General features: G+C 37.9%; 1 protein-coding gene across 1 annotated transcript in view; it reads right to left on the bottom strand.

The window, feature by feature from the left end:
* SPAG16 (sperm associated antigen 16) overlaps positions 1-20,390 on the bottom strand; it is an 815,445-nt gene that overhangs the window by 623,050 nt on the left and 172,005 nt on the right. Inside the window, exon 10 of the mRNA XM_060410399.1 lies at positions 20,170-20,297. Coding sequence (XP_060266382.1) covers positions 20,170-20,297 — 128 coding nt within the window. The remainder of the gene's footprint in view (positions 1-20,169; positions 20,298-20,390) is intronic.

Raw genomic sequence — 20,390 nt, 5'->3', positions numbered from 1 at the left:
CTCCAAGCAAAAGACAGACTGGCTGAATGGATACAAAAACAAGACCCGTATATATGCTGTCTACAAGAAACCCACTTCAGACCTCGACACATATAGACTGAAAGTGAGAGGATGGAAAAATATATTTTGTGCAAAAGGGAAGCAAAGGAAAGCTAGAGTAGTGACAAAATAGACCTTAAAATAAGGAAGATTACAAGAGATAAGGAAGGGCACTATATAATGATCAAGGAATCAATTGAAGAGGAAGACATAACAATTGTAAATATCTATGCATCCAACATAAGAGCACCTCAATACATAAGACAAACATTAACAGACATAAAAGGAGAAATTGACAGTAACACAATAATAGTAGGAGAATTTAACACCCCACTCACACCATGGACAGATCATCAAAGCAGAAAGTTAATAAGGAAATACATCTTAAATGAAACATTAAATGATGGATCTCATTGATATCTTCAGGACATTCCATCCAAATGCAGAAGAATACACCTTCTTCTCAAGTGCACATGGAACATTCTCCAGGATAGACCACATCTTGGGTCACAAATCAAACCTCAGTAAATTTAAGAAAATTGAAACTATCAAACATCTTCTCTGACCACAATGCTATGAAACTAGATACAACTACAAGAAAAAACATGCAAAAAAACACAAACACATGCAGATTAAACAACACGTTTCTAAATAATGGGTTATTGAAGAAACCAAAAGGGAAATCTGAAAACTTCTAGGAACAAATGACAATGAAAACACAACTCAAAACCTATGGGATGCAGCAAAACCAGTTCTAATAGGGAAGTTTACAGCAATACAACCGTACCCAAGAAACAAGAAAAACATTGAATAGACAACCTAACTTTACACCTAAAACAAATGGAAAAAGAAGAACAAAAAAAAATTAGCAGAAGGAAATAAATCATGAAGATCAGAGAAGAAATAAATGAAAAAGAAATGAAAGAAACAATGTAAAGGTTAATAAAACTAAAAGTTGTTTCTTTGGGAAGATAAAGTAAACTGACAAACCTTTAGCCAGATTCATCAAGAAAAAAAGAGAAGAATCAAACTGACAAAATTAGAAATGAAAAAGGATAATTTACAACAGACAATGCAGAAAAACAAAGGATTATAAAATACTAGTATGAACAACCATATGGCCATAAAATGGATAATCTGGAAAAAGTGGACAGATTCTTAGAAAAGTTCAATTTTCCAAGACTGAACCAGGAAGAAATAGAAATTATGAATAAGCCAATTATAAGCACTGAGACTGAAGCTGTGATTAAAAATCTCCCCAAAAAAACAAAAGCCCAGGACCAGATGGCTTCACAGGAGAATTCTATCAAATATTTAGAGAAGAGTTACTGCCTATCCTTCTAAAACTCTTTCAAAAAATTGCAGAGGAAGGAACACTTCCAAACTCATTCTACGAGGCCACCATCACCCTGATATCAAAACCAAAGACAACAAAAAAAGAAAACTACAGGCCTATATCACTGATGAACATAGATGCAAAAATCCTCAACAAAATTTTAGCAAACAGAATTCAGCAACACATCAAAAAGCTCATACACCATGATCTAGCTTGGTTTATTCCAGGGAGGCAAAGATTCTTCAATATATGCAAATCAATCAATGTGATACACCACATTAACAAACAGAAAGATAAAAAACCATATGATAATCTCAATAGATGCAGAAAAAGTCTTTGAAAAAATTCAGCATTTTTGATTAAAGCTATTCAAAAAATGGGCATAGAAGGAATCTACCTCAACATAGTAAAGGCCATATATGACAAGCTTATAGCAAACATTATTCTCAATGGTGAAAAACTGAAAGTATTGCCCCTAAGATCCAGAATAAGACAAGGGTGTCCACTTTTACCACTATTATTCAACATACTTCTGGAAGTCCTATCTACAGCAGAGAACAAAAAGAAATAAAAAATAAAGATCAGAAAAGAAGCAAAGCTCTCACTGTTTGCAGATGACATGACACTGTACATAGAAAACCCTAAAGATAGTATCAGAAATTGCTAGAGCTAATCAGTGAATTTAGAAAAGTTGCAGGATACAAAATCAATACACAGAAATCACTAGCATTTCAATATACTAACAATGAAAAAAAAGAAAGAGAAATTAAGGAATCAATCCCATTCACCATTGCAACAAAAAGAATTATATATCTAAGAATAAACTTACCTAAGGAGACGGAAGAACTGTACACAGAAAATTACAAGACACTAATGAAACAAATCAAATACAACATAAACAAATGGAGAGATATTCCATGTTCCTGGGTAGGATCAATCAATATTGTGAAAATGACTACACTACCAAATGCAATCTACAGATTCAATGTGATCTCTATCAAATTATCAATAGCATTTTTCGCAGAACTAGAACAAAAAATTTCACAAAATCATATGGAAACACAAAAGACCCTGAACATCCAAAGCAGTCTTGGGAAAGAAGAATGGAGCTGGAGGATTCAAGCTGACTTGATTTCAGGTTATACTACAAAGCTATAGTCATCAAAACAGTGTGATACAGACACAAAAACAGAAATATAGACCAATGGAACAAGATAGAAAGCGCAGAAATAAACCCATGTGTCAGGGAACATTTAACAGGAGGATTCCTGCATGCTGTTTTCTATTTCTCAAGGATTCTCTGTTCCTTATCAGTTCCTATTCCAAGAATGAGTAAAGCTGCATGCAGTTCTCAGGACTGAGGGCATGGAATGAGGCATGCAGTGACTCTTTTCAGCGTCAGAGACCTGGTATGTATTAGACTATCCATTTGGGGCTATTGATAAAATTTCATCCTGTGTAATAGCTGAGTAATCATCTTCCTAAAGATATATAAGCCTGCATTTCTGCTAATAAAGCCCCTCCATTAGAACTTGGGTCCCTGTGTCTTTCTTTCTTTCTGTCTGTCTCTCTCCTCGTCTAATTCTCTGGAGCACGGAAAACTCTCTTGTTCACTCTCCTGCCCATGCTTCTAAGACTGTCTCGAGAAGGTACCCCATGCCTTCACCGCTTCTCGAGAGGGCACCCGGTGCCTTCGTGAGAGACACAAGTCCTGTGTCAAGGACTTTATTGGTTTTCTGCATAAACCAGGGAGCATCATCCTCTTTCTCTCTTTCACTTTTCTTATCGTCGCCTCCGGACCGCCAGGTCCTGGTCCATTAAAGGACCCCAACATCCATGTGCCTATGGGTACCTTATTTTTGACAAAGGAGGTAAGAATATACAATGGGGCAAAGACAGCCTCTTCAATAAATGGTGCTGGGGAAACTGGACAGCTACATGTAAAAGAATTAATTTAGCATACTTCTTAACACCATACACAAAGATAAACTCAAAATGGATTAAAGACCTAAATGTAAGACCAGAAACTATAAAACTCTTGGAGGAAAACAGAGGCAGAACACTGGATGACATAAATCAAAAGAAGATCCTCTATGACTCACCTCCTAGAGTAATGGAAATAAAAACAAAAGTATATGAATGGGACCTGATTAAACTTAAAAGCTTTTACACAGCAAAGGAAACTATAAGCAAGGTGAAAAGACAACCCTTGGAATGGAAGAAAATAATAGCAAATGAAACAACTGACAAAGCATTAATTTCAAAAATATACAAGCAGCTCATATAACTCAATACCAGAAAAAACAAACAATCCAATCAAAAAGTGGGAAAAAGATCTAAACAGAGATTTCTCCAAAGAAGACATACAGATGGCTAACAAACACATGAAAAGATGCTCAACGTCACTCATTATTAGAGAAATGTAAATCAAAACTACAATGAGATATCAGTTCACAACTGTCAGAATGGCCATCATTAAAAAGTCTACAAACAATAAATGCTGGAGAGGGTGTGGAGAAAAGGGAATGCTCTTGCACTGTTGGTGGGAATGTAAATTGATACAGCCACTATGGAAGATGGTATGGAGATTCCTTAAAAAAAAAAAAAAAAACCTAGGAATAAAACTACCATATGACCCAGCAATCCAATCCTAGGCATATACCCTGAGGAAACCAAAATTTAAAGACACATGTATCCCACTGTTCACTGCAGCACTATTTACAATAGCTAGAACATGGAAGCAACCTAGATGTCCATCAACAGATGAATGCATAAAGAAGTCGTGGTACATATACACAATGGAATATTACTCAGTCATAAGCAGGAACACATTTCAGTCAGTTCTAATGAGGTAGATGAACCTAGAACCTATTATACAGAGTGAAGGAAGTCAGAAAGAGAAAGATAAATATCATATTCTAACATACATATATACAGAATCTAGAAAAATGGTACTGAAGAATTTATGTACAGGGCAGCAATGAAGAAAGACAGAGAATAGACTTATGGACATGGGGAGAGGGAAGGAGAGGGTGAGATGTTTAGAAAGAGTAACATGGAAACTTACATTACCATATGTAAAATAGATAGCCAATAGGAATTTGCCATATAGCTCAGGAAACTCAAACAGGGGCTCTGTATCAACATTAGAGGGGTAGGATGGGGAGGGAGATGAGAGAGAGGTTCAAAAGGGAGGGGACATATGTATACCTATGGCTGATTCATGTTGAGGTTTGACAGAAAACAATAAAATTCTGTAAAGCAATTATCCTTCCATTAAAAAATAAATTAATAATTTTTAAAAAACCACCAATCATTCTCTATCCATTTCTTCTTCCTACTGTCAATAACTGGGTCTCTAGGTCTTAATACTGCAATGATAAATAGAAATCCAGAAATCAGTCAGTCTTTCTCTCTCCATTTATCTCCAATGTTTAGAACAATCTGATACATTGTAAGGATGAAATAAACAATTACTGGATGCATGAAGAAAATCAAGCAGAAAACATCTATAACATCCCAGTTCAGGACCGCTTACATATAGCTCCAAGTTTCAGCATTGTGACCTAATCATGTCCTTTTTTTGACCAAATCAATGCCCCTCCTTCTCAACTATGATCTAACTGGAAATGAGAGTTGGTTTTAACTATATTTTACTATCCAATGCCCATATCCATGGCATTCAGATATCAAAAGTACCTGGAATGCCTAATTTTCCTTCTCACATATTCTATATCAATTACAAACTCTTAAGTTCATTGATGGCTGGATGGCATCACTGACTTGATGGACGTGAGTCTGAGTGAACTCTGGGTGTTGGTGATGGACAGGGAGGCCTGGCATGCTGTGATTCATGGGGTTGCAAAGAGTCGGACACGACTGAGTGACTGAACTGAACTGAAGTTCATTGATATATTCTAGAACATTCATACATTCTAGGCAATATATTCTAAATTTGTATTTGCTGCTGAATTCCTCTGTGAAAGCATTTTTAAGGTTTCTCAGATATATCCTCACTTCTTAGATGGTGAACAATGTGGAATATATAGTTGCCAAGAAAATCAGGTTGGGTGGAGAAGGAACAGATCTGCAAGATGACTGAGTGAAAGCCCAGGTTCTGCGTCACCGAGGTCAGAGTTAAAAGCTATTGAGTAGCCAGTTACCAGAAACAAATCAAAGAGGGCAACTGGGTGAGGGAAAAGTGTAAGATCATGAATCCAACAAGAGTCTTAATAGTAAAATGTCAACTGTCTAGGATCTGAGAGGAGAAAGTGTATGTTGAGGATACAGACAAGTAAGAATAAGAAAAGAAAGTCTGACAAAGAAGACAGTCTATATTAAAGGAAACTTGTTTATACTTCCTGACAAATGTGAAAGAACTAGGTCCTAAGTGCATGACAGAAGTAGCTATGGTTACTGTGAAAATATTTTTTATAGCTAATATATTGGGGACTTCCAGTTGGCTCAGTGGTAAAGAATCTGCCTTCCAAGGCAGGGGATGTGGATTTGATCTCTTGTTGTAGATCAGTTGTTAAAGAATCTGTCTATAATACAGCAGTTCAGTTCAGTTCAGTTCAGTCGCTCAGTTGTGTCCGACTCTTTGCAATCCCATGAATCACAGCACGCCAGGCCTCCGGGTTCTATTCCTGGGTTGGGAAGATCCCCTGGAGAAGGAAATGGCAACATACTCCAGTATTCTTGTCTGGAAAATCTCATAGACAGAGGAGCCTGGTAGGCTACAGTCCATGGGGTCACAAGAGTTCAACATGACTCTTAGAGACTAAAACCACAGTATTCTAGCCTGGGAAATTCCATGGGCATGGACAGAGGGGACTGGCAGGCTACAGTGCATGGGATCACAAAGAGTCAGACATGACTTAGTGACTGAACAAAAATATGTATTCATTCCTTCGGTACATGCCAGGCACCTCCTGTATATCATGGGGTATTAATAAGGAGACATGGTCTGTTCCCTCAAGAGTCCTTGTTGAGGGTTTGGAGACATAAACATATAAATAAGCCATCTTTGGGATTCTATAGGATCTGTTCTATATGACCGTTTAATATTATGTACCTAGTACCAAGAGTCGGGCACAACTGAGCGACTTTACTTTCACTTTTCACTTTCATTCATTGGAGAAGGAAATGGCAACCCACACCAGTATTCTTTTTTTTTTTTTTTCCCATGGAAGTAAAGCTTTTTTTCTTTTTTTTTTTTTTATTTTAAAATCTTTAATTCTTACATGCGTTCCCAAACATGAACCCCCTCCCACCTCCCTCCCCATAACATTCTCTGGGTCATCCCCATGCACCAGCCCTAAGCATGCTACACCCTGCGTCAGACATAGACTGGCGATTCAATTCTTACATGATAGTATACATGTTAGAATGCCATTCTCCCAAATCATCCCACCCTCTCCCTCTCCCTCTGAGTCCAAAAGTCCGTTATACACATCTGTGTCTTTTTTCCCATCTTGCATACAGGGTCGTCATTGCCATCTTTCTAAATTCCATATATATGTGTTAGTATACTGTATTGGTGTTTTTCTTTCTGGCTTACTTCACTCTGTATAATCGGCTCCAGTTTCATCCATCTCATCAGAACTGATTCAAATGAATTCTTTTTAACAGCTGAGTAATACTCCATTGTGTATATGTACCACAGCTTTCTTATCCGTTCATCTGCTGATGGACATCTAGGTTGTTTCCATGTCCTGGCTATTATAAACAGTGCTGCGATGAACATTGGGGTATATGTGTCTCTTTCAATTATGGTTTCCTCGGTGTGTATGCCCAGCAGTGGGATTGCTGGGTCATAAGGCACATCAGTATTCTTGCCTGGAGAATCCCAGGGACAGAGGAGCCTAGTGGGCTGCCATCTATGGGGTCACACAGAGTTGGACACGATTGAAGCGACTTAGCAGCAGCAGCAGCAGCAGCAGTACCAAGAGAGCAGAAAGGAGGGTTGATTTATTTGTGGGGATTTCTTTAGGTTGCTCTTTATTTACAAACAGAAAAAGAGAGATCTTTCCAGTAAAAGGAAGGTGGCTAAGACATGAACATGTGAAAAGACTGAGTCTAGACCATAGTGGTATAGAGACTAGGGGTAAAATAAGAGCTAGAAAAATAGGTTGGAGCTAGACTGAGATGCAAACATCGTTGGATCATTGAAAAAGCAAGAGTTCCAAAAAAAAACATCTATTTCTACTTTATTGACTATGCCAAAGCCTTTGACTGTGGGGATCACAACAAACTGTGGAAAATTCTGAAAGAGATGGGAATACAGACCACCTGACCTGCCTCTTGAGAAACCTATATGCATGTCAGGAAGCAACAGTTAGAACTGGACATGGAACAACAGACTGGTTCCAAATAGGAGAAGGAGTACATCAAGCCTGTATGTTTTCACCCTGCTTATTTAACTTATATGCAGAGTACATCATGAGAAACGCTGGGCTGGAAGAAACACAAGCTGGAATCAAGATTGCTGGGAGAAATATCAGTAACCTCAGATATGCAGATGACACCACCCTTATGGCAGAAAGTGAAGAGGAGCTAAAAAGCCTCTTGATGAAAGTGAAAGAGGAGAGTGAAAAAGTTGGCTTAAAGCTCAACATTCAGAAAATGAAGATCATGGCATCTGGTCCCATCACTTCATGGGAAATAGATGGGAAACAGTGGAAACAGTAGCTGATTTTATTTTGGGGGGCTCCAAAATCACTGCAGATGGTGACTGCAGCCATGAAACTGGGAGAATGGCATTGAAACATGTATAATATCATATATGAAATGAGTCACCAGTCCAGGTTCAATGCATGATACTGGATGCTTGGGGCTGGTACACTGAGACGACCCAGAGGGATTGTACGGGGAGGGAGGTGGGAGGGGGGTTCAGGATGGGGAAAACGGATATACCTGTGGTGGATACCTGTTGATGTATGGTAAAACCAATACAATATTGTAAAGTAATTAACCTCCAATTAAAATAAATAAATTAATATTTAAAAAAAATGAATAAAAGACGCTTACTCCTTGGAAGAAAAGTTATAACCAACCTAGATAGTATATTCCAAAGCAGAGACATTACTTTGCCAACTAAGGTCCGTCTAGTCAAAGGCTATGGTTTTTCCAGTGGTCATGTATGGATGTGAGAGTTGGACTGTGAAGAAAGCTGAGCACCGAAGAATTGATGCTTTTAAACTGTGGTGTTGGGGAAGACTCTTGAGAGTCTCTTGGACTGCAAGGAGATCCAACCAGTCCACTCTGAAGGAGATCAGCCCTGGGATTTCTTTGGAAGGAATGATGCTAAAGCTGAAACTGCAATACTTTCGCCATCTCATGCAAAGAGTTGACTCATTGGAAAAGACTCTGATGCTGGGGAGGGATTGGGGGCAGGAGGAGAAGGGGACGACAGAGGATGAGATGGCTGGATGGCATCACTGATTCGATGGACATGAGTCTGAGTGAACTCCGGGAGTTGGTAATGGGAGGCCTGGCGAGCTGTGATTCATGGGGTCGCAAAGAGTTGGACATGACTGAGCGACTGAACTGACTTGAACTGAGACTGAGATGACTCAGGCATATCTTGAGGGCTTGAAATATAATAAAATATTCTAAAGTAGAAATAAGATCTCAGAATCATTTTAGAAAGATTACTCTAATGGCAGTAAAGAGCATAAATTAAAGTTGGAGGAGCAACTGGAGGCAGAGAGATCAGTAGGAGGAGGTTACAGAAGCCTAAGTGTTAGCTGATGGACTGAGAAATGAATAGTGCACCCCTCTTTTTGGATACAGAATACATAGACTTAAATGACTGATTGAATGTGATTAAGTGGTTAGGAGGACCAAACATTCACAGATCTTAGATGACAATGATGCAAACCAAAACAGGAGAAAGAAGGAATGAGGGTGGAGGGGAGGGGATGGTAGAAGATGGAATTGCCTTTGAAAACTATTAATTTTGAGGTGCTCACAAAACATGCAAATTGAAATGTCTGATTTTATAAGGTACTCTGCTTCCCTGGTGACTCAGGTGGTAAAGAATCTGCCTGCAATCGGGATACCTGGGTTTGATCCCTGGGTTGGAAAGATCCCCCGGCGAAGGGAAAGGCTACCTACTCCAGTATTCTGGCCTGGATAATTACATGGAGTATAGAGTCTATGGGGTCACAGAGAGTCAGACACCACTGAGTAACTTTCAGTTTCACTGAGTTAATAGCATTGTCTTGGGATGTCAGTAATTTTAAATTAAAGTTGCATTCAAAGTACAAGTATTGTCATCTGTGTTGGAGGTATACTCTAATGACAAAGTTTTACTATTTAATCTTAGATTATAAAACACTGTTGATATGAAAAAAGTAATCATATAAAATGAACATGATAACTTCATCTCGGTCATGGCCACATAAAAAACTGCCAAAATTGGCTTAAGATTTAAATCTACTGTCACAAGCACTGATATTTATAGCTTATTCACCATATATCTATGAACAGCGAAGGAAAAATCATTCCACGTGCATCAACTTTAGCATGTATTAAAGGCAAAGTCTTGGCAAATTTAAGTAAGACACCCCAAGTAATGACAAAATTACTGAAACCACTTATTACTTATACTATATCAAATCTTGTAATCCCTGATTATTTAAACTGAATATTAGTATATGTGTGATTATGATATAGCTTGAAACAGTAAATATATTGCTAAAAAGAAAAGTATATTGATACTTGCCCTAAACTGTCTTCCCTAACATTCTATATTTCAAGGATTATACTTTTTTTGTAAACTTCCATTTCCCTTTCTATTACATAATAGGAAATACTATCAATAGCAGGCAGCTAAGCAAGAAAGTAGAGTGAGAGATAGTTTCCATATTTTTTGGAAAATTATTGCATTGTCATTCCATGGAAATTTGACTTTCCTTATAATAATATACCCCAGAAAAGAGTTTAAGGTAAAAACTGAAGGACTAGATTTTTTCAAAAAGTGAAGCCACATCCTAAGGAAGACAAGCATAGCTTCATTTTTAGCAACCTTAATTAATAAGTGGGATTTTATGCATTGTTGTGCTACACGTAATTGCTATATATAATTATAATATGTCCAGCAATACCTTCTTGAGGGTCACTGTGGTTATTATTATGGACCTAGATAATTAAAAGCAGGATGAAAAACTGTTACAGCCGCAGAAGGATAATTGTCGGTCTCTCTCTGAGTCTATGCAGCCCCGGAATTGAAAATGCTTTGTGCAACATGCATAACCAATGAAAAGGTCTTTCCATAATTTTAGCTGTAATTTGATTCAGAAAACAAATCGGAACACCTTCTGGAAGATGACAGCTGCTCAACAAATCCAAAGTGCCTAAGCAAGCTTAGTTTAAAGCTGAAGACATACAGGCAAGGGCACTAAAGACAATCTGAAATAAATTGAGAATCTGATCTCCTAATTAGATGATGTATTTATTTATGGAACATATCCAAAGAGATAAATGGGTCATAAAAATGTATGTTTACATTTACCATAGATTTATGTACCTCTTCCTTTTTAAAAATTTAGGCCATAAATATTATCATTATTTAATGGAAAATAACTGAATACCTTAGTACTTTGATAGTAAACCACAAAACCAACAGAATATATTCATATACTACAGAAAATATTTTAAAATATTCTGTATACTCCTTGTAAGTAATGGTTACAAATATTTTTATTGCATATAATTATTACCCTTCTAAGGAAAATTTTCTTGATGTTTCAAGAGACTTATATAGCATATTAAAAAGCAGAGATATTACTTTGCCAACAAAGGTCCGTCTAGTTAAGGCTATGGTTTTCCAATGGTCATGTATGGATGTGAGAGTTGCATTGTGAAGAAAGCTGAGCGCCGAAGAATTGATGCTTTTGAACTGTGGTGTTGGAGAAGACTCTTGAGAGTCCCTTGGACTGCAAGGAGATCCAACCAGTCCATTCTAAAGGAGATCAGTCCTGGGCGTTCATTGGAAGGACTGATGCTGAGGCTGAAACTCCAATACTTTGGCCACCTCATGCGAAGAGTTGACTCATTGGAAAAGACCCTGATGCCTGGAAGGATTGGGAGCAGGAGGAGAAGGGGGCAACAGAGGATGAGGTGGCTGGATGGCATCACCGACTCGATGCACATGAGTTTGGGTGAACTCCAGGAGTTGGTGATGGACAGGGAGGCCTGGCGTGCTGCGATTCATGGGGTCGCAAAGAGTCAGACATGACTGAGCGACTGAACTGAACTGAACTGAAGGAGAATTTTCTTGATGTTTCAAGAAATTATAACTTCTTTTCTTCTGATAATTCAAAGTTTATATATATACTTTGCTCTAATATATTGCTTATCTATTTAGGGGATATAAGGAGAAGGCAATGGCACCCCACTCCCATACTCTTACCTGGAAAATCCCATGGACGGGGGAGCCTGGTAGGCTGCAGTCCATGGGGTCGCTAGGAGTCGGACACGACTGAGCGACTTCACTTTCACTTTTCACTTTCATGCATTGTAGAAGGAAATGGCAATCCACTCCAGTGTTCTTGCCTGGAGAATCCCAGGGACAGGGGAGCCCGGTGGGCTGCCATCTCTGGGGTCGCACAGAGTCGGACACGACTGAGGCGACTTAGTAGCAGTAGCAGTTAGGGGATATAAACATCATGAAAATAACAAAATTCAGCTTATTGTAAATTGCAGTTTAGTCGCTAAGTTGTGTCTGTCTCTTTTGCAACCCCATGGACTGAAGTCCACCAGGCTCCTCTGTCCATGGGATTTTCCAGGCAAGAATACTAGAGTAGGTTGCCATTTGCTTCTCCAGGGAATCTTCTCAACCCAGGAATCAAACCTGTGTCTCCTGAATCTTAGGCAGATTCTTTACCACTAAGCCACCAGGGATTCCCTTTTTATAAATATACATTGTAAAATTCAAGTTAAATTTATAGTTATAAAAAGGATCTAAAATTTAATTTGGAAATACATTTTACAATATAGTAGTGATTCCTTATAAACATATATAATTGGTAGCCCAAAGAAGATTAGAGATACTGATCTATGCTAAAAATTTACATTTCTATGATGCCCATTTTTTGCATTAAAAGCTATTTAGTCACTTTTTCTTTACTTCTGGTGGTGCTTCTATGGAAGTGCATGGAATAGTACTGACATGAAATTAACTACTTGCAAGGCAGCACATGAAACTGTGAATTGTGTTCACAGTGGAGCCTAAGGGGTCCCATTCACCTCTAAGTCTACCTGCAAGTTTAATAAGCACCTAAACTTAACATGACCAACCCCACATTCCAAACCTGGCCCTCCCTTAGCTTTGAAATTAATGGCCACTCTATCTTCATTTGATCTGACCAAAAACCCTGGAGTTATCCATAATTATTCTCTCTCAGCCTATACCCAGCCTACCCAAAAATCCTGCTCACTTTCTCATCAAAAACTAAAAATCTTACCACTTAGTCTCTATAACACTACCATCCTAGGCCAGAAAATCTTTATAACTCTCTTAAATTACTGAAATAGTTTCTAACTAGTCTGCCAGCTTCTACTCTTAACCTCCATTGACAGTCTAATTCCCGCACAGCTGTCAGAACATCTTGTTGTTATATAATATAAGCCAAATTGCATAATTCTTCTCACAATCTTCTAATAGCTCTCCAACATTCTCAGAATAAAATTAACAGTCCTCTTTACTAAGATTGTGAGGACTTAAGTCTCACTCTCTCTGGTCCCCAAGTACCTAACTTCATTTTCTTCTCCTCTTCTATTAATCCAAGTTCACTTACTCTGTTTCCTTGTTGGAAACATTCTGGACATGCTACCAGAAATATATAGACCCATGCTAAAAAACTACATTTCTATGATGCCCATTTTTTTTTGCGTTAAAAGCTACTTAGTCGCTTTTTATTTATTTCTGATGACTGCTTCTATGGAAGTTCATGGGACAGGACTTTGCATTTGTTGTTTCCTCAACTCCAATTTTCTTCCTTATTTGGTGTATGTCTCACATTCTCGCCCTCTTTAGATTTTTATTACATGTCAGCTTCTCAGAACAGTCCTGGCCCCTTGTGTTTAACCTCAAGCCACCCTCTAATTCCATGTCCCTCTGTCTGCTTTGTGTTTCTCTTTAGCACTTATGCTCATCAAAGATGATATATGATCATATATATGTTCACTATTGGTTTATTACTTGTTCCTTGTAACAAATGTAAGCTGCTGGAAACATATTTCTATGTATTTAGTTAATGGTCCAGAGTCAAGTTCCAGTTCAGTCACTCAGTCGTGCCCGACTCTTTGCGACCCCATGAGTCGCAGCACGCCAGGCCTCCCTGTCCATCACGAACTCCCGGAGTTTACTCAGACTCACGTCCATCGAGTCAGTGATGCCATGCAGCCATCTCATCCTCTGTTGTCCCCTTCTCCTCCTGCCCCTAATCCCTCCCAGCATCAGAGTCTTTTCCAATGAGTCAACTCTTTGCATGAGGTGGCCAAAGTACTGGAGTTTCAGCTTCAGCATCATTCCCTCCAAATAAATCCCAGGGCTGATTTCCTTCAGAATGGACTGGTTGGATCTCCTTGCAGTCCAAGGGATTCTCAGGAGTCTTCTCCAACACCACAGTTCAAAAGCACCGATTCTTCGGTGCTCAGCTTCCTTCACAGTCCAACTGTCACATCCATACATGACCACTGGAAAAGGTGGTCATAGCCTTGACTAGACGGACCTTTGTTGGCAAAGTAATGTCTCTGCTTTTCAATATGCTATCTAGGTTGGTCATAACTTTTGGACCTGATAAATGCTAAATACATTTTTGTTGAATGAGTAAATGTGAAAGTACTTCCAGTCTTTTTTTTAAAAAATGTTTCATTAATCTTATATATCCTAATGCATCTATTTTCACAAAAATATTGTGCATTAGTTAGAGAAGTTAAATTAGGATGTCAGGCAAAGCTTGATGACAACCGGAAAACTCTTCAAGCAACATATGACACAGAGATCCACTTGCCTTCTAGCACACAACTTGTCACTTTCAAAGTCTGCTGATTCCAGCTATAAGGATGAAACTGGAGAGAGCAGAGAATCCTATTGGAAGACTTAATAGATGACTCACTTCAGAAGGCTAGGAGATAGACTCTTCCAGTGGGCCCAGGGAGGAGGAAACTGAATTGGTGAGTATTTAACCAGTCTCTGCCATCTATAAATTAGGAAAACACCAAGATTTCATGTTCTTTTTCATTTTTTGGTAAATTAATTTATTTATTTTAATTGGAGGCTAATTACTTTATAAAATACTTCAAAATAATATATACTGCATGCCTGCTGAATTCCATGATGGAAATAAAATATTAATAGAATGTTAGGATTGACAGTAACTGAAGGAATGAAGAGTAAAACATTAGTTACATATTTCAGGAACTGCCTACCCAAGGAGGTAATATATGAGCTGAGATTTTAGAGATAAGAATGAGCCAGACATGTACAAACCGTAGAAGTAAAAACTCAAATAGAGGGAAGAGGTAGTATAAAGACCTGAGGGCAGAGATAAGTATGGCAGGTTTGCAGAATAGGGAGAAGATTGGGTAGTTTAGTCTTCTGAACAAGAAAGCTGGGAGAGCATGTGGTCAATGCAACGAGAGGTGGACAACAGTCCCAACCAGCAGAGTGCTGTAGGCATCAGTAAGAAGTTTGGGATCTTACTTTAAAACGGGGGGAGACATTATTGTACTGAAAGCAGTGAATTTTATCATCTGGTTTATATTTTTAAAAGATAGGTTTAGCTAGCATGAAGTCAATGAATTAGTAAGCTTTTGCAATAGTGTGAGATATGGCCATAGTAATATAGATAGAAGTGGGAAAATGTAACCGTGTTTTGGAGGCAAAACCTATCAGACTTACTCTTGGATTGATGGTGGGAATTGTGGGGTGAGAGAATGAGTAATTAAAATTACTTCTAGGCTTTTAGCTTGAGTAAGTTCATGTAAATTCACATTTTGCTTTTGCAAAATGGGGAAGATCAATAGAGCCAGTTTTCTGAGGGAAAACAAGAGTTCTTTCTAAACATGATAATTTGGAGAAGCCTAATAGGTATTCAAGCCCAAGGGAGATGTCAGTGGTAGAGATATTGCCAAGGGGATTATCTATCATTGTGTGATCAGCCACTCAGTCATGTCTGACTCTTTATGACCCCATGGAATGTAGCCTAACAAGCTCCTCTGTCCATGGGATTTTTCAGGTAAGAATACTGGAGTGGGTTGCCATTTCCTACTCTGTGGAGAGTACTTAAAGACTGAGCTTGGAAGAGGTCACAGGAAAAACTGTAGACTGTGAAAAGATGAAGCCAGAAGGCTAAGCCAGGGCAATTACCAGCCATAAGTCTGGCAGAAGAGAAGCAGCCTGCTGACAAGACACTGAGCAGGACAGCCTGAAACCCAGCAGGAAGACCAGGACCATGCAAACAATGGATTCAAGAGAGTAAACACAGGGGTAGTGGGTTGTATCAACTGCAGCTAAGAGGAGAAGAATGAGTAAGTGGCCACTGGTGGTGGGCATGGCAGCAGCCAATGACTGACAAGAGTCAGTTCCAGAGTAGAGGACAGAGAGGGAGTTCCACTGAATGGGAAGACTGAGTAGAAACTGTTAGTTCAATCAGCACTACTGCCAGCCTTTTTAGGGAAATGAGCAGAGCAGCTTCTGGGGAAACAGCATAGGTTTGGTGGGGGCAGGGAGGGGGTGGTTGGTCAAGAAAATGTTTTTTTTAAACTAATGGGAGTTAATATTCTAGGCTGATGGAAACCATCTTGTTAAAGTAGGAGAAAGACAGCTATCTTAGAATTCAAAAACTCTGTTAACTAATCTGATTTAAAACCCTCTGTTTCTTTGACCTATGAAACTGCACTCTACAAAAATGAAAATTAGTAAGACATTAAGAATTTTTAAATTATATGGAATTTAATGTGCATTTATTTTATTATGACCTTGTTAGAAAAATCCAGCAAAAATACATTTTAATAAATCTGTGTTTTCCAGGGAAAGGATATATAATCAGCAAATTCTGCACTTGAAAACAATCTAATGAATTATTTTAATAATTTAAGTTAAAAGCAATTATCCTAGATTAAACTTGTCAGGGGAAAAAGTATCTTGGCCAAACTTATGGGTTATATAGCTGTAGGTTACTGACAAATTTGTATGCTTGATTGTAAAAATAGAAACTATTTCCTTGGTCTTTTTCTTTAATACAATGTATGGTCTTACCCACTATATTGTGGTTTGTTTTTGAGTTAACTAGACCTGATACAAATTCTTTCTTTGTAATTCACAAGGTTTCTGAGCCTTCATCTGTGTGTGTGAATGTATATGTAAAAAAGACAGAGACAAAGAGAGAGACATAAAAGGGGAAACAGCTGAATCCTGGCATTTACAGATGCTTACTAAAATGGCTTATTGTCATTATTGATTTTCTTTCATTATCATTGTTATTACTATTATTGTTATTTTGATGAAGTTAAGAAACCTATACACCATAGGGGAAGAATTTTATTCATACTCATGGTAATTTAAAATCAAAATAAATTCACAGCTACCTATAAAACAATTTTTTTATTCTTCAAAGAAACATATAATTGAGCCAATGAACATTATATTATTAAAGACCTCATTATTCAAAAAACTGAGATCATGGCATCTAGTCCCATAACTTCATGGCAAATAGATGAGGAAACAATGGAAACAGTGACAGACTATACTTTCTTACACTCCAAAATCACTGCAGATGGTGACTGCAGCCGTGAAATTAAAAGTCACTTGTTCCTTGGAAGAAAAACTATTATAAACCTAGACGGTGTATTAAAAAGCAGAGATGTCACTTTGCCAACAAAGATCCACATAGAGCTATGGTTTTTCCAGTAGTCATGTATGGATGTGACAACTGGACCATAGAGGAGGCTGAGCACTGAAGAATTGATGTCTTCAAACTGTGGTGTTAGAGAAGACTCTTGAGAGTCCCTTGGAGAGCAAGGAGATCAAAGCAGTCAATCCCAAAGGAAATCAACCCTGAATATTCACTGGAAAGATGGATGCTAAAGCTGAAGCTCCAATACTTTGGCCACCTTATGCAAAGTGTTGACTCACTGGAAAAGAACCTCATCCTGGGAAAGACCAAGGGCAGGATGAGAAAGGGGCAACAGAGGATAAGATGATTGGATGGCACCATCGACTCAATGGACATGAGTTTGAGCAAATTCTGGGAGACAGTAAAGGACAGGGAAGCCTGGAGTGCTGTAGTCCATGGGGTCACAAAAGAGTTGGACATGACCGATGGACTGAGCAACATTAAAGACCTATAAAGTATCAAACTTCTGTGTGTATATAAGGACTGAAGGGAGTGTGGTGATTCGGTTTTAAAATTAAGAACAGAGAATATTAAATTATCTGAGCAACACTAGAAATTTACAGTTGAGTTTTTTATTATGGCTAGTTAAGGACTGGTGGTATACAATAAGAATACAGAGAAAGCAGTAGAAGAAAATAAGGTGGGAGAGAGAAAAACAAACCTGGGACCAAAAAGAAATGGCTGTATCAGGAAGCAGAAAGTGAGACAAATTGAAAAGGAACAAACAGTCAGAGGAAAAAAAAAAAGGAGGGGGTTTCCCAGGGAGATGAGTTGTCCCAAAGTCACAGCTTAATTTCCTTTGAGGTATGTTACTCTGGAAAATTAGTGATTATCATTTTCTACTCACAATTGATCTGTTTTTTCTTACTGTCTAACTCATAATTCTAGAATATTTTCTCCTAATGGGCTAACTAGTGAAGATTATGACAGAGAAATTATTCCCTGGGTTGCAGTAGTAGTTATCACGGCAGCTGTCTTTCCAAAGGCTGCAAATATATTCAGCTGAAATCTAGATTTTGTCTTTGACCAAGAGTCAAATGTTTCCCATGTTTTCTTTTCCTTGTTTTCATTTAGTGAAAGCTTCTCTCTTAACCTTCACATAATCATTGGTCACTGTAGGCTGTGCTTACAGTATCTAGACCGTTCAGAGATCCCAGACTGTGCACCAGCAGACTAGCACAGGCTGTTCCTACCAGCTGAGGTCCAGGATCACAAAGCATCAAAGGAGTTTGTTACTCACCCTTCAAAACCCTGTTGTGTTTGCTACTGTGAAATAATTAAAAATTAATCAAGATGATGAAATATGAGTGTGATAAGCAGAACTGCTATCAATGAAAATTAAATTAATGCTGTGGAAAAGCAAGGAGATCATCTGAGTGTCTCAAGCTCTTGTTTTAGATTACGGAAATTACAATATTGAACTTGTTAGTGATGCGTTATTGGTAAGAAATATGATGTAGAATTCCAATCAACAGTCACTTAATCAAAGAAAAAGTCAGGACCTTACATCAAAAGACTGGGATGTGAGTACAGATGAACTGTTTTAAGTTGAAATACACTACTTAGGGAACGAATGTATCATTATTATAGTTCTTTTTACTAACGAAACTTTTTCAATTCATTAACCTACAGGTTTTGATCATGGCAGATAAAATCATATCCACTGTGCTCATAAGCAGGATACCATAGACAGTATTCTTGGTACATGCAAATAATCAAACAACTGGGTCTTAGAAAGTAAATTCCACATAAATTCATCCAGAGCAAATGAAAACCTCATCACAGGTAAGTGTACGTTAGTAGAGTTGGTTAACACTCTCTTCTGAGACTTTCGTCCTCATTAAACATAACAGGGGCTTCCCTGGTGGCTCAGTTGGTAAAGAGTCTGCCTGCAATGTGGAGACCCAGCTTCCATCCCTGAGTGGGGGAGATTCCCTGGAGAAGAAAAGGCAACCCACTCTACTCTTCTTGCCTGGAGAATCCCATGGACAGAGGAGCCTGGTGGGCTACAGTCCATGGGGTTGAAAGAGTCAGACACAACTGAGTGACTAACACTTTCAATTTCATTTTCTTTCAAACATAACAGGAATTATTATAACAAACATGTTTGTCAAGTATTTTTGTACAAATCCTAGAGTTCTTAAAGGTCAATAATAAACTTGGGATCATATGAACAAATGCAATAAAACAATATTACTTACCTAAACTGTAATCAAAATGATATATCTGTGGTTATTTATAAAAGCTGACCACTTAGTAAGAAATTAATCTACCATAGAAATCTATGATAGGCTGTATGTTTACTGATTCTTCACAGAAATATTTTTCTCAAACACTCTAAATAAGAGCAGCATAAATTCAAGATTTTAAACATTTGCTATAAATGTAAATATGCAGATTCATAAAATAGTACATTTTAATAAATACCAAATAATAAGCTTCACTTTCACACTGATGTGATTATGGTTTGCAAAACTATGATCCTCAAAAGAAAATAAAACAATGTGTTAATGAGAAAAAAAAAGTACACTGGTAAAATTTTAAGTAAAATAATCAAATTAAATGCATAGTTGCTGAGATCCTATTTTTAAAATAAATCCTACAAACATCTCTAAAAAAACGTGTGCTTCATTTTAACCAAGAACTGCAACCTCTACATTAAATATGCACAGTCATGCACTTAGGCTGTACTGCCACCAAGTGCCTCAACCAATTAGTATTGAGGTTCTTGCAGCAGCTTTATGCAGATTCTTTCAGTGTTACACGCAGTAATTTCAGATACAGGCTAAGAGCAAACCACTTTGATCATAAACAGTTATAAGAGCATCAAAATTTAGACATGACAATAAAACCTCAAAAGTATTAATAAAACATCAAGAATCCTACCAGCTCACTGGAAGTTCGTGAAGTCTGAATATGTTATTCAGCTTGTAGTCAAATTTTGCTGGACAAAGATTCTCTTTGCCTAAATCCAGGTTTGGATTTGGTTGCATATGTGTAGGAAATTCTGAATCCTAGAGAAAAAATAAAGCAAGAACTCTGCGTAAAATAGAAACTCTTTGTACACATTGATACAGTCTTATTTAATATTTTATTTTAAAAATGCT

The sequence above is a fragment of the Ovis aries genome, chromosome 2 (assembly GCF_016772045.2).
Source record: "Ovis aries strain OAR_USU_Benz2616 breed Rambouillet chromosome 2, ARS-UI_Ramb_v3.0, whole genome shotgun sequence".
Lineage (NCBI taxonomy): Eukaryota > Metazoa > Chordata > Mammalia > Artiodactyla > Bovidae > Ovis > Ovis aries.
The sequence above is the reverse complement of the archived record's forward strand: the minus strand, read 5'-3'. Positions and strand labels throughout refer to the sequence as shown.